Here is a 12784-nt window from a genome sequence, read left to right as displayed (position 1 = left end):
AATGTCCTTAGGCATCACAAGGAAAAGAACAAAATGTTAAAATCTAGTCAGCATATTTCTAGAAGCATTGGCTACCTGGCTCTTGGGGTTTGTTCTCCCCTACACGGACTTAAAAGTATGAAATTCAAGCTGGAGAGATGGAAGTAAAAAAATCTCATATTAAAGGAAATTTGAATGAACCCTACGGGCTACATTTAGCATAAACGTTACAGAAATGGATTTTGGTGCTATGTAAAATACTAACTGCTTTAACTGATGTCTGCGATGTGTTTAAGGAAAAATAACACAAGGCTCATTAAAGAAGTCTAAAAGGTACTCAAAACACAAACTAAGGCTGGGCTGATACGAACATATTCGAAGTGCGTATTACGCATGAGATGTACACGCGTAGGATATCCAATAATTTATGGGCAATCAAATATATTAACTTAAGCCGTTTTGCTCACAAGTATGCTTAGTGTATTACGCAAGCGCAAAAAAAAGAGGCTTGTTCTATTTTGGCGTGTATTACGTGCAAGAAAGTCTATTATTCTCTATAGGCACGTAATCAACGCTGTTTATGGGTAATTACTAGAGATGAGCAAGCATACTCGCTAAGGCAAACTACTCGAGCAGGTAGTGCCTTATGCGAGTACCTGCCGCTCGACTCAAAAGATTCGGGTGTCAGCAGGGGAGAGCGGTGAGTTGCGGGAGTGAGCGTGAGAGAGATATCCCCCCCGCCGGCACCCGAATCTTTTAAGACGAGCGGGCAGGTACTCGCATAAGGCACTACTCGCTCGAGTAGTTTGCCTTAGCGAGTACGCTCGCCCATCTCTAGTAATTACATTGCATATGGGTGGCGTTAATACAGGCTGTTGCAGAGCAACAGTGGGAAATGTAAAGAAAGAAGGAAGACTGTGCATAATAGTGTGCGCAAAATACGCTATCATAAGCAGTACAAAATCGCTGCCATACGCATGGATAGGCCGACTCACTGCCCCGGCTCCACAGTGGTAAAACCCTGCGTGACTCATGCAGCTTTTTACACATACGGTTGTGTGAACCCGGCCTAAAGTTGATGGGGGTGGGAGGAGACAAATTTCAACTAAAACAATCATTCGCTGGCTGAACCAATGAACGGTCATCATCTGGAACAAAGTCAACTTTCATCTGATAAGTGCCAAAAGATTTTTCTTGGAAAGAACATTCCCAGAAAGATCATAGGCCACTTGGCAAGAGCTTCTAGCTGGTCACCAAGCCATAGGAAAGAAAAACCCAGGCTGCAGAGCTGCAATAAGGCTTAAAGAAGTACTTTTTTTAATGTGGGGAAATCTATTATAATATGAGTGACTTCTGCTGTAAAGACTGTGTATTCTGCATTGTCTTTTCTTCCAACCTCCAGCTCACAAGACCAGCACTCTGACAACATTCTAGAGAAATACACCTATGAAACGGTCTAAAAGAAAAATTGCCTTTGTTGTTCATAGCAACCAATTACAGCACTGCTCTCATTTCTTATAGTGCTCTTGAAAAATGAAAGCTGTGCTGTGATTGGTTACTATGGGCAACAAAGAGGTTTTTATTTTTGACAGTTACATAAAATCTCCCTCTGTGTCCTACAGTTACTGGACACAGAGAGGGAGCTGTAACGGTCAAAGAAAAACTGGTAGAGAGACGTAGATGAACTGCTGATTAACATCCATCCCATCAAAACAAACTAACTGAAGAATCGGTTCGGTAGAAGGAACTTTTTAATGGTTGAAATTATAAGCCAGCAAAATGTGCGTTACGAGGGCAAAACCTCTTCTTCAGTTAGGCTGGTTTAAAGAACTCTGCTACAGGGGATGAGCTGCCACCCTATCCATACAGCCACAACTCCACACAAATCTCTGGATATAGACCCTCACCAAGATCCTGCATGGGTTTCCAGTGACAATATCTAGTTTACATAGACCACTCCAGGGTTGTTCCACCTCCTTTTTCACTTCATAATGAAAAACTGTCTTTCTTCTCCATAGCAACCAATCACAGTGCAGCTTTTATTTCCAATAGAAGAATACAAAATGAAAGCTGCTCTGTGATTGGTTGCTATGGACAAGAACTGCTTTGTTCCAAGAACATATTATACAGAAAATTCTGCAAACTGATAAACCGTTCAGGGCAGGTATCTATTGCTTGTATCAAATCACTTCTAGGTTTAGTGTTATTTAATCTACGTCTTGTCATTTCTACCATGTAAACATACTGCGCAATGCTATATACAGACTTACATAGTTTGAGTTTTTTTCTATACCCGTCATGGCTTTCGTTTATAAAGCGAAGCCAAATACATCGCACAATGGCTACCAACAGCCCTCAAGAGATCCCACTGACTTATCCTTTGGGTTCAGTCAAGAAAACATAGCATACACGTAGAACTATTTTTCCATCAAATGTAATGGAATATGATGGAGGCTCCTATAGAAGTCTACATAAATGTGAATATAGCCTCAAATCAGTGCACATCCCAAGTGGGGATCATAAGCCCATTACCAAATCTCAAACATGTACACTTACCAATTCCCTAAAAACTCAACCTTTTTAGGCTCTATTCATATTTAAGTCATGGGTCCCTTACATAATTCAAGTCATGGTGCTCTACGGGAATACCAACACCAACCTGACTTACAATAGGTCCATTAGGGTTCTGTCCTTGTGTCCAGTGTGGTGGAACTGCCAATGGAGACTGCACAGATCCTATGAAGGCAACCTGAACAGAACCTAATACAATATAAGTGTCGACCAATAACTCTTTAGTCATGCAACAGTGTTTCAGTGATGAAAGTTTGACCACAATTGACCTTTCTTTATAATTCCGAGTAAATTCAAATACTGAACAATTCCTCAACGTCTGCGGCAAAACAATGTGTGCTATTTGGTCCTATTCATACAAGAAGTTATTTTACTGCTTCAAGAGATGTACTCACAATAAAAGCAAAAGTTTTCACTTTATTCAAGTCGATTTGAATCCGTCTCCAATTCGTTGAGCTGCTTCAGGTGAATCAATTCTGAGATTAATTTTTGTCAACTAAGAAAATATAAAAGCAAATTGATTCTCCCATTACATTCTATGGACTTTAATAATCTGCAAGTCAGGCAAAGCTATTGGCGCACAAAATACATTACAAGGTGGAAATGGCTACTTACAAAAACAAGATGTCATCTTGGGCAGAAACTCAACATTTATACACACTGCAAGAGATGGTTCATGAGGTTTTCTAGGCTACATTCACATGGGCGAGAATCTGACGCAAGTTTTGTGTGTTGCGAGACACGCGAATATGAACTCCATTCTTTTGAATGCAGTCATTCATATGAGTGATTTTTTCCTGCACATCGATGCTGCATAGTAAAAAAAAATCATTGCATGCCCCATCTTTTCACCTTCCCTCGGAACGCATCGCCCATTGTTTTCAAAGGGACAAAAGACACATAGCATGCGAGTGCGACGTGAGGTTTCCCATTGAAATTAATGGAAAACACTTGCGATCCTCTAGCATGTTGGCAAGTGCGATATCGGGCCGAGCTTCTATTCACATGTGTGGTAAAAATGCCAAACAGATGCAAGAACCGAATGGACCCCACTATACTCAATGGGGTCAATTTGCCACAGTTTGGTGCCGTTCTAAGACAAATTAATTAATCCAGGGGATTCAGTTTTTCTGCTCTCGTTCAAAAGGAATCCCTAGTGCAGTTGTGAATTTAGCCTAAGTAAAGTAGCTTTTGGATGATAGATAGTTCAAATTAGGAGATTATTTCATATTCTCATGGCGCTGTAGGTTGTTGTGCAGTGACAGTGTCTTTGAAGTAAAGAACGGGATTTAAATCCTACCGTTTGCTCGCTTTCTAACTTTAGGCAAATCTAGCTCTATCAGCGAACTTCAAGAAATATAAAAATGCACAGCTTCTGGAAATGATATGGTAAAAAATGTAAAGTCTCATTCAAATAGATTTGATATTAACGAAGACACAAAAGGGAAAACATATCTGTCAGCTTAACCTGTGCGCTGTCAGAAGAATTTCCTATTCTGTGGAGAGAAAAAAATTATTTGAACAATCAAAAAGAAAGGAAAAAATGAAGGAAGCAATCACACAAGGCAGCCAGGATGTTGGTCGTATCGCTAAGTGTGCAGCAAGGTTTGCTACATCAGGAATAGAAAAAAAAAAAATTCTACAGATGATAAATTAGGCGCCTCTCATAAATAGTCTCCAACCCAGGGGAATTTTCATATATGACCATTCAATTTTCATCAAATGCCATTTTTAATAGTCAAAAACAACTGGTGAATTTCTGTGGAGTTGTCATCTAACACACTGACCAAATAAGAAGCTTTAGGAAAATAGTCTAGTTTGAGGTTTTAACGGGAACTGTGCCTGTAGTACCAAAACAAGCCGCTGCAATGTTGACAGCACCATTTGCTTCCAGCACCATCCGCACCGACAGCAGGTCTGGCAATCATCTAATCGGCAGGGATTCCAAGCGGCAGACCCACGCCGATCAACTATTGATGACCTATCTTGAGGAAGATAGTCCCAGACAACCCTTTTAATGATTATGGGTCACACCTCCTGGAACCCCGCTGATTCTGAAAATGAAGGGGTTACAGGGCCTTCTCATTCTTCGTCGGCAATCTGGCAACCCACTGTGAAGAAAATTTGACGTTTTATTAGTGTAGTTAGTGTAAGTGACTATTAGTGTATTTTCACACAGCAGATTTGTTGCAGACATTTCTGGAAATTAGTTCCCTTTATCTTTGCACAACGCACATGTAGATTCGGCAGAATGGGACACAAAAATCTCTGTAGGAAATCTCTCCCATGAGAACATGGTCTTAATCCACTTTTGGTCTTCATCCACTTTTGAGGTCAGACAGTGCCTGTTTTATAGCAATCGAAAAGTGTTCTCTTTTGGCATTTTATCAAAATTTGCTCACCGATTTGTTTCACTTCGTTGACCTTTTACGAGCGTCATTTAGTAGTGTTCATGGGTGATGAATCTTATTGTCACTTATACTGTTATATGCAAGAGATGCTACAGATTTTTTCGGCATTTGAGGATAGCACTTTTTTTTAAAGTACATCTTGCCAATGGGATTTGTAGACAATCTAATGACCTCTCTAGAGGAAACAAGGGTCAGGTTAGATTGTAACCTGCCCTTTCCATTGTTTCCTATGGGACTAGATGCTTACCTCCTTCCTTACTGAAAGAGCATGCACGCTTGGTTAGGACCCAATGAATATCTAATAATTATGGTCCAGAAGACATTCAAATGCTAGCAGATCCAAAATTTCCAGGATTCACCAAATATCCATGTCTATTTGGTCAACATTCGAGCTTATAAAATGCAGCATTGCTATCTGGTAAACACTGTGCCCACTTCAACCGAGATTATACCACTCAGTGCAGATTATGGTTTTTAACCGCCTGAGTATTTGTTAAAGCTCCTCCACTTTACCTGCAATTCCATCAGAACAAAGCTTCAGTTAAAAGGCATCCTCTGGGGGACTATGTAAGCCGGGGATGGTGAAGGCTTAGTTTTCTATACATTTATAACACATAAATAACAGGGGAGGACAACAATAGTGTTCTCAATGGAAAGCAACTTTTCTAGAACAGCCACATTTAATGCATCTATTTAGGCTATTTTCACACTATGCCACATCTAAAAACCGAAGAAAAGAAACCCAGCAAGTTCTAAACCGCTGCAGTCTTAATAATTAAAAGGAAATTTGTATCTACTAACATCCAGGTTCTACTGCAGGGTTACTCTTGGTTCAAAGAGAAAAATCACCCATGCATATAAACACATAGAAAATAGGGGCTTTTTCGTCAAGTGAGTTTGGTCCATATCGCAATTAGATGGAACTCATCATGTAAGGAAATCACCTGTGTAATTACAGCCCAACAAGATATCTGTATTACAGGCAAAGCCTTTGCCACACACTCATATATTCTGCCCTATATGCCATTGGTATCCAAGTTGGTGGCAGGTTCCCTTTAAATACCCACAGCTTTTGACAAAAAAATAAATCACGCAAAACCTGAACTGTGTGAACATGACCTAATCCGAACCATAAATGTAAATGAACCATATGACTTTATATAGAAAGGATTCACTAAAGAAAAGTTTAATTACCATTTACAGGCTGGTTTAACTAGGAATGTTACTTAAAGGGCTCAATTTACATGAGATCCTTCTATTTGCAAGAAGCTTAGCCAAGATTAATGCTAACAGAAGCCGTGGTGTCCAATCATGGCTTAAAAAGGTCACATCAGAATTCATTAGCCTTCCTCTACATTTGCCCATTAAACTGTTAACACAGTCCAGTGTGCAGTTATGATACTGAACGGTAATGTAACCGCCACAAGTTGCACATAATATCAGATATTTCATTCCACTGGCAATGCAGATGAGGCGGTATCTTGTAGGCACTATCTGGAAGATTAGCAGAAGGTAAACCGCTGCAAGAGTCTAGATAAGCGGCTGCCCAGTTATTTCCTCTGTATCCTAATAGGGACCAAAAACCACAGGAACTAAAGAAGTAATGGCACCAATCCATGTCACCACAAAATACTGCACTATTACTGCGCAATAATAATAAACCTGACACTCCACCTTTAGGCTATGTTCACACGTAGCAGAATTCCAGTGTACAATCTGCAGCGTCTTTACGTCCCAGCTAAATGAATGAGTTTTAGTGATTTTTCTTCCACACGGAGTGAAAAATATCCGTTGCGTAATTGTGCTTGCATAGCGGATTTAAAGGTTGTGGAAACGCAGCGTATAAGTGGCTTTTTCTGCACGTTTCTGCAGCAGAATTTTACATCGAGGAACATCGTAACAGAGAAAAATCAGTATAAATGAACACAAGTCAAAATTGCATTAAAATCCGCACCATTAGGCAAGAAAAACGCCACGCAACCCGCAATTACCAACTTTATGCGCACACATACATACGCAAAAATCCAATTTCAAGAAAGCAAACCCCAGTTACTGAGTACAAGACAAACATGAGGAAAACACTGACATCATGGATAAGACACTGAGGTAAGAGGCGTATAAAGTAGATGCATAGTTTCCATAGAAACCCTTCATTCCCAATATCACAAGCCGGATACTAGTACTACAAGTAGAGATAAGGACTATTCAGGATTCCACGCACATTACCTAGAACATCGCATTTAAATGGATTTGTATAATGTGAAGCACTATTCCTGCAGTAGAATATAGTTCCGTCATGTCACATACGTTAGCAGGTCATGACAATGGGATAAAAGACCACATATCCCTATATAGTAACTCAGTGTAGGCTACAGTAGGCTTATGGAGGGGTCCAATGCAAGTGACGAGAGCCAAACCTCAAAACACACCAACAGAAATATTCTGACTAAACTTTGGGCGGCTGTGCGCAGATTTCCCGGCACAACTTGCATCGGACAGCATGAGCATAGGTCTGTGCGAAAACTTACACATGTGAATAGCCTATAAGGCCATAATAGGTTTGTGCGCGGTCCATAAAATACACAGACAAGAAAAATGTCCTTGTGAATGCGCCCTTAGGGTTCTCTCACACCAGCGTTTACCACACATGCTGTAAGAGGTACAGTCGAAAATAAAGTTCGTTACCTCATACAACAGACTCAAAACACGGTAAAACCGCTTGTATGAATGAGCCCTTAGGCCACTCTCACACATGCGTTCCGAAGACGCCGCTCAAAATCGCAGTATATTTACCACGATTTTGAGCGACGTTTTTGAACACGTCACAATGTTTGACAGCACTTTATAACGCACCTCATCATTGTAATGGCTGATGAGGGGCATCAAAAAGCATTAAGACGCACCAAAATAAAACAGACATTGCTCAAAGATGACAGCTTTTTGAGCCCAGGTCTACCAGGCCCCATTGAAAGTAGTAGGAGCGTTGTACCGCAATTCGTGCGGCACTTGGATGCAGTGCTGATCGTAAGAAGCAGCCGGTGTGAGAGCGGCCACGGGGTATGTTGATACAGGGTGTATACGCTGAGTATTCTCTACCGAGGGTCTACATGTGATAAAAAGCAGCATATTACAGTACAAGCAAAGTAAAACATCTCATCCGCATTCTAAGGGAAAAGATCTGCCGTGTAAACTGATCTGCGGTCCAGATCTTAAACCCACAGCAAGCAGTTTATTCCAACGCTTCAGAGAAGTGGATAAAAAGAAAATAAGAGGTTACTGGTCTTAGTAAGGGCCGTCTCAATGTGTATAACGCAGCGTTCTACCGGTGAGCAGGCGTGGAGCTGCGATTTTGCACTGCGCATGACGACATCTCACGCACAGTCATGCGCAGTCTGATTTAATTGCATATGTACAGCAGTTATTACGCACCTATAGAGAACAATAGGGCTCTATCGCAAGTAATGGCCTAAGAGAAACGAAAAGAAAAGCTTGTGGATGATACCTTTCAATGGCTAACAAAAGGAAAATTATGCTGAAGCAAGCTTTCAAGGCAGCTTAGGCCCCAGCATTGGGCCAGTTTAACAACGGATGGAAGGAGACACACATTACAGTATATATGTTATACAAAATAGCAGATACATGAGCAGTGAAGCAAAAATCCATGGCAACACCGCATGTAACGTGTTGAATTAACCACGGATTTTCCACTGTGGATGTACCCGAATGGTTACCAGTGGATCATGGCGATACAGAGGTTAGTTACCCAACATATAGGTCTAGAATCAATACTAAGGCCGGCTTCAAATGAGCATAAATCGATTTCAATGGGTATTTTCACGTTTCTGCATTTTGCGTACGCTTTTCAGTCGTGCAAAGAAAAAAAAAAAGAGTGCTATATTTTCTTGCCTATTTATGCACCAAAGGTTCCCATAGAAGTCAATAGGGTGTGCACAAATGTGCGCAAAACGCAAAAAGATACGTGAAACACTGCGTAATCCCGCTGAAAAAAAAACACACATCTGGAACTCATAAAATGAGTTAGTCATTTCAATCGGTGCATCTGTCATGTGCAGAAGCCAACATGCCCTGTGAACAGAAAAAGTGTAGTACAATGTGCCAAAACGCACACACACAAAAAAAAGCCATGTTCAATGCGCAAATACGTTGCGCTGAGACACGCACAATTGCACACACAACAATTTGTCTTCTGATGTTATGAGAATCAACTTTTACTTACAGGATTTCGAAAGGCTAAAATAAAGTCTGAGTTGTTGCTTCCTTTTAATGGCCATTCTCTATGAAGATACACAAGTAGTCCCCAAATCTTGACATTAGTCATCTTTCCAGCCAACTGAGGACTCTTAACTTTTTATGATCTCTATCTACTAGCGACGATGGTACAAATATATTGTTATGGGATTTTAGCGATAGGCTTTTGTTTTGCGCACCACAAAAGTAGTCAAAATTTGGACACGAGTGTCAGCATTCGTTCACTTGTACAGGATCCGATTACTGTGGAACAACTTAGGAATATACAAAAGTCACAGCCAGGTACCGTGTGTGACAAGTGACTTATGGGAGACTAACTGATCGGCATGCAATACAGTATATCCAACCTGTGCCAACGAAGAAGTGCCCACAACATCCTGAGTGCGCATTTCGCATCCTCAGATGTGATTAGAAATGAGCCGAAGGCGACTTTGATGCTAAATGGAACCAAACTTTGCTCTTCAGTGTTTTAAAACATTACACTGACTACAGTTATATCAACTGCAACATCAAAACTTTTGCAACAAGTGACGCTTAACTTCTGCCTGATGGTTACAAGCAAACTGGCGGGGGTTCATGCATAATGCTGATGAGATCCAAAACCTGTGCCGATACCCAGAATGTTTGCAGAATTTCTCTTGGACACCATTCAGTGTGTTCTTCCCATCACTTCCAACATCTAATCACACAGCCAGAGCCCAGCACAGCCACACGTCCGTCCTTACACTGCCATCACTGGAACAGTTAAAAAGGGCAACCATAATCTGCAATACTGCATGCGGTTTTTATTACAAGTAAATGTATGGCTCGGTTTTGTTTCTTTCCTTTGTTACCAAACTGTATCCTGTGGACGCACACAAGTGAAGCTTGGCATTACGTAGCGACAACCTCATCGGCATTCTGAGCAGCTCGCCAGCAAATATGAGGAATTACCGCACAAATATGTGAATTTTCCATGAATTATTAAGCAGGTACTTTAGTAAAATATTTACACATCAGTGCCCTAAGAAAACCAGACGCATCCGTAATGAAATAGTAATTACACGTAAAGGACAAATAGTCCCCATCTAATTGGTGTGCATGATTACATACATTACACAGAGCCCTGCCATTCACGGACCGGCCCTTTAATACATGGAACTACTGGCAAAATAAAGAAAGGACCTTAAATCACATTCAGTAAGGGCTTCCAGTAAACAGTTTCCCTGGTTAACCCTTCGAGGGAGCATTTAGATATGTATCAACATGGCCGAACATGGGATGTGATATAAATGTAACGGAGGGGTGTAATATCACGAGTCCTAGAAGACAAATAAATATTACATGGCTGGGGTAAACAATGTGTGAAGCCTTCTGGGGGGCAATTACATACATGTGCATTCTATTGTACGTGGATATACTACCAATATACACTGGGGTTGACGGGAAATACAGAAGGAGAGAGAAAACGAAGACGGACGACATGATTTGGTATGAAGTAAAGCAGGCTTTCATCTTTACTTTGTGACATTCTGCAAGAGGCCTGCCACCCAGATGGTGCCCAGACACTATAGACAGGGCACAGACAAGTTCTGTGTGTCAGTAGGGCAGTGCCATCCCAGGGCACCACTAGCCCACCCTGGAATGAAATGTGTGCAACAGCTTGTCAGTCCTACACACCAGGGCAGTAGATCCACCATGGCAGGCTGCTGTACAGCTGGGCACCAAGCTGCCACCAACAATCTATCTGCAGCATGTGAATGCTAGGCACGGGGCTCATGCCCATGAATGCCCCCCATCAGCAGCAGCAGTAAGAATGCCTCCGCCACTAGTAGAGCAACAAAGCCAAATCACTGCAACAACCCCGCGATCTGCGCAGCCATCATGCCCTCCAGTCCCGCACAGGGCGCCCTGTCTACTAGTGTGCCCGTCTGCATGCTCAGCCCCGTGCCCCCACCGCCCGCACTCGGCCCGGGCCCTCCATTCTCACCTGCAGTCCTCGCAGCTCCAGCCGGCTCCTGCCCAAGAATGAGATAGATGGAGACCGCCAGCAGCCCCCGGGTGATCCGGACACCCAATCCCGGGGGACCCCAAGCCGCCATCCCTCACCCTCTCACCGAGTCCTGCTGGGCAGCATCCCTAAAGCACACTCGTCCCGCACCGCCGACTCCTCGCTCACAGCAACCGCAGCCAATAGCGACCGCGGCGCAAAGCAAACACCGAGCACACTTGCGCGCTCCGGAGCCCGGCGCGTCCCCGCATCCGCATCACTTGGGGCGGGGCTGGAGACTCCGCCTACCTCGTACCTAGTGGCGCCCCGCACCCACTGCTTGGACGAGCAGTACTACGGACACGCCCCCAGCGTCGTGTGCACCGAGGAGCTTCAAAGAGCCGGAGCCGGCCCCGTCAGCTCCCCTGTGACGTCACTACTGCTCTCCCGCAGTGGGCACTGGAGGGGTGGGCGCCCGCTGCTTCTCCCGGAGGCGGTGCCCAAGTGTCTGTAGTAACCGTGCAGGCGACGAGGTAGAAGGCAGAGTGCTTCACGGGGACGGATCCTCATCGTCTCGCCCTCTCCTGCTTCCAGCTGGATGGGGCGATGCGGCACGGGGGGCTGTAGGGGAATGGGGCTGGCAGCTGTACATATACCTGTGGTTCTGCCATTACATGGGCATAGTCTCTAGTGGTAACATATGGATGTACAGGTGAGGGCAGCGCTCCTTGGATCACCCCACAGTATGTTCCTTAAGACCTGCAGGATGGAGCGGCTCTCGTGTTTTATTTTAGTTTTTCAGTTTGTTAATATTGTGTCTGTTTAAAAAAAACAAAAAACAATACAGGACAATGGCAATCCGGTACGAAAATGGTGAGGAATCGGGAAAACGAGCAATGCGGAGCAAACACAGACGCAAGAGGGCCCATAGCAGGCCGTAGAAACCGTATGATACACTAACTGTGTGTGTGTGTGTATATATATATATATATATATATATATATATATATATATATGTGTGTGTGTGTATAATGACGTGCCAAAAGTCATGGGATAGGATTATGAAGTGGTGTTGCCTCAAGTGATGGCTTGGGAATGCCCACATCTGTCTACATTGTGAGGCGGCTAGCATGCTCATGGTAAGGTGACAATATTTTTCAGATTACGGCCCCTGCACACTAGGGTTTTTTTAACGCTGCAATATCGCTTCGTTTTTTTAACGTGAATGTCAATGGGACTTTCTAATTGTCCCTCGTACTTGGATGCATGTACTTGGATGAGAATGGAGTAACTACAGACAGCATGGGTTTGTAACACACAAGTCACGCCAGACGAATCTAATTTCCTTTTATGACAGAATCACTGGGTTGATCAGGTATGTGCGGTGGGCATATATTGTATTTCAGCCGCACTTCAGTAGCGGTGAGTGATCCCAGCAACCTCATTGGTTGTTGGGTACACCCCTCTTACCCCCTATGGAGATGTGCATGAGTGCTATATCTTGACTTTGGTAAAGCATTTGACAAAGTATCTCATACCATACTTATTGAAAAAAATGACCAAATATGGGATTGACAAGGCAACT

General features: G+C 42.9%; 1 protein-coding gene across 9 annotated transcripts in view; it reads right to left on the bottom strand.

The window, feature by feature from the left end:
* NEO1 (neogenin 1) overlaps positions 1 to 11464 on the bottom strand; it is a 121927-nt gene extending 110463 nt beyond the window's left edge. For 5 of the 9 annotated variants that reach the window (XM_066592345.1, XM_066592347.1, XM_066592349.1 and 2 more), the window contains exon 1: positions 11200 to 11463. In XM_066592345.1, coding sequence (XP_066448442.1) covers positions 11200 to 11311 — 112 coding nt within the window. In that variant the 5' untranslated portion in view covers positions 11312 to 11463. Of the gene's footprint in view, positions 1 to 11199 lie in introns of all 9 variants that reach the window. The other 4 variants (XM_066592344.1, XM_066592346.1, XM_066592348.1 and 1 more) reach the window with 2 other exon arrangements.
* Positions 11465 to 12784: the final 1320 nt, after the last annotated feature.

This window comes from Eleutherodactylus coqui, chromosome 2 (genome assembly GCF_035609145.1).
Source record: "Eleutherodactylus coqui strain aEleCoq1 chromosome 2, aEleCoq1.hap1, whole genome shotgun sequence".
NCBI classification, from domain to species: domain Eukaryota; kingdom Metazoa; phylum Chordata; class Amphibia; order Anura; family Eleutherodactylidae; genus Eleutherodactylus; species Eleutherodactylus coqui.
This window is presented reverse-complemented; position numbering and strand designations above follow the sequence as displayed.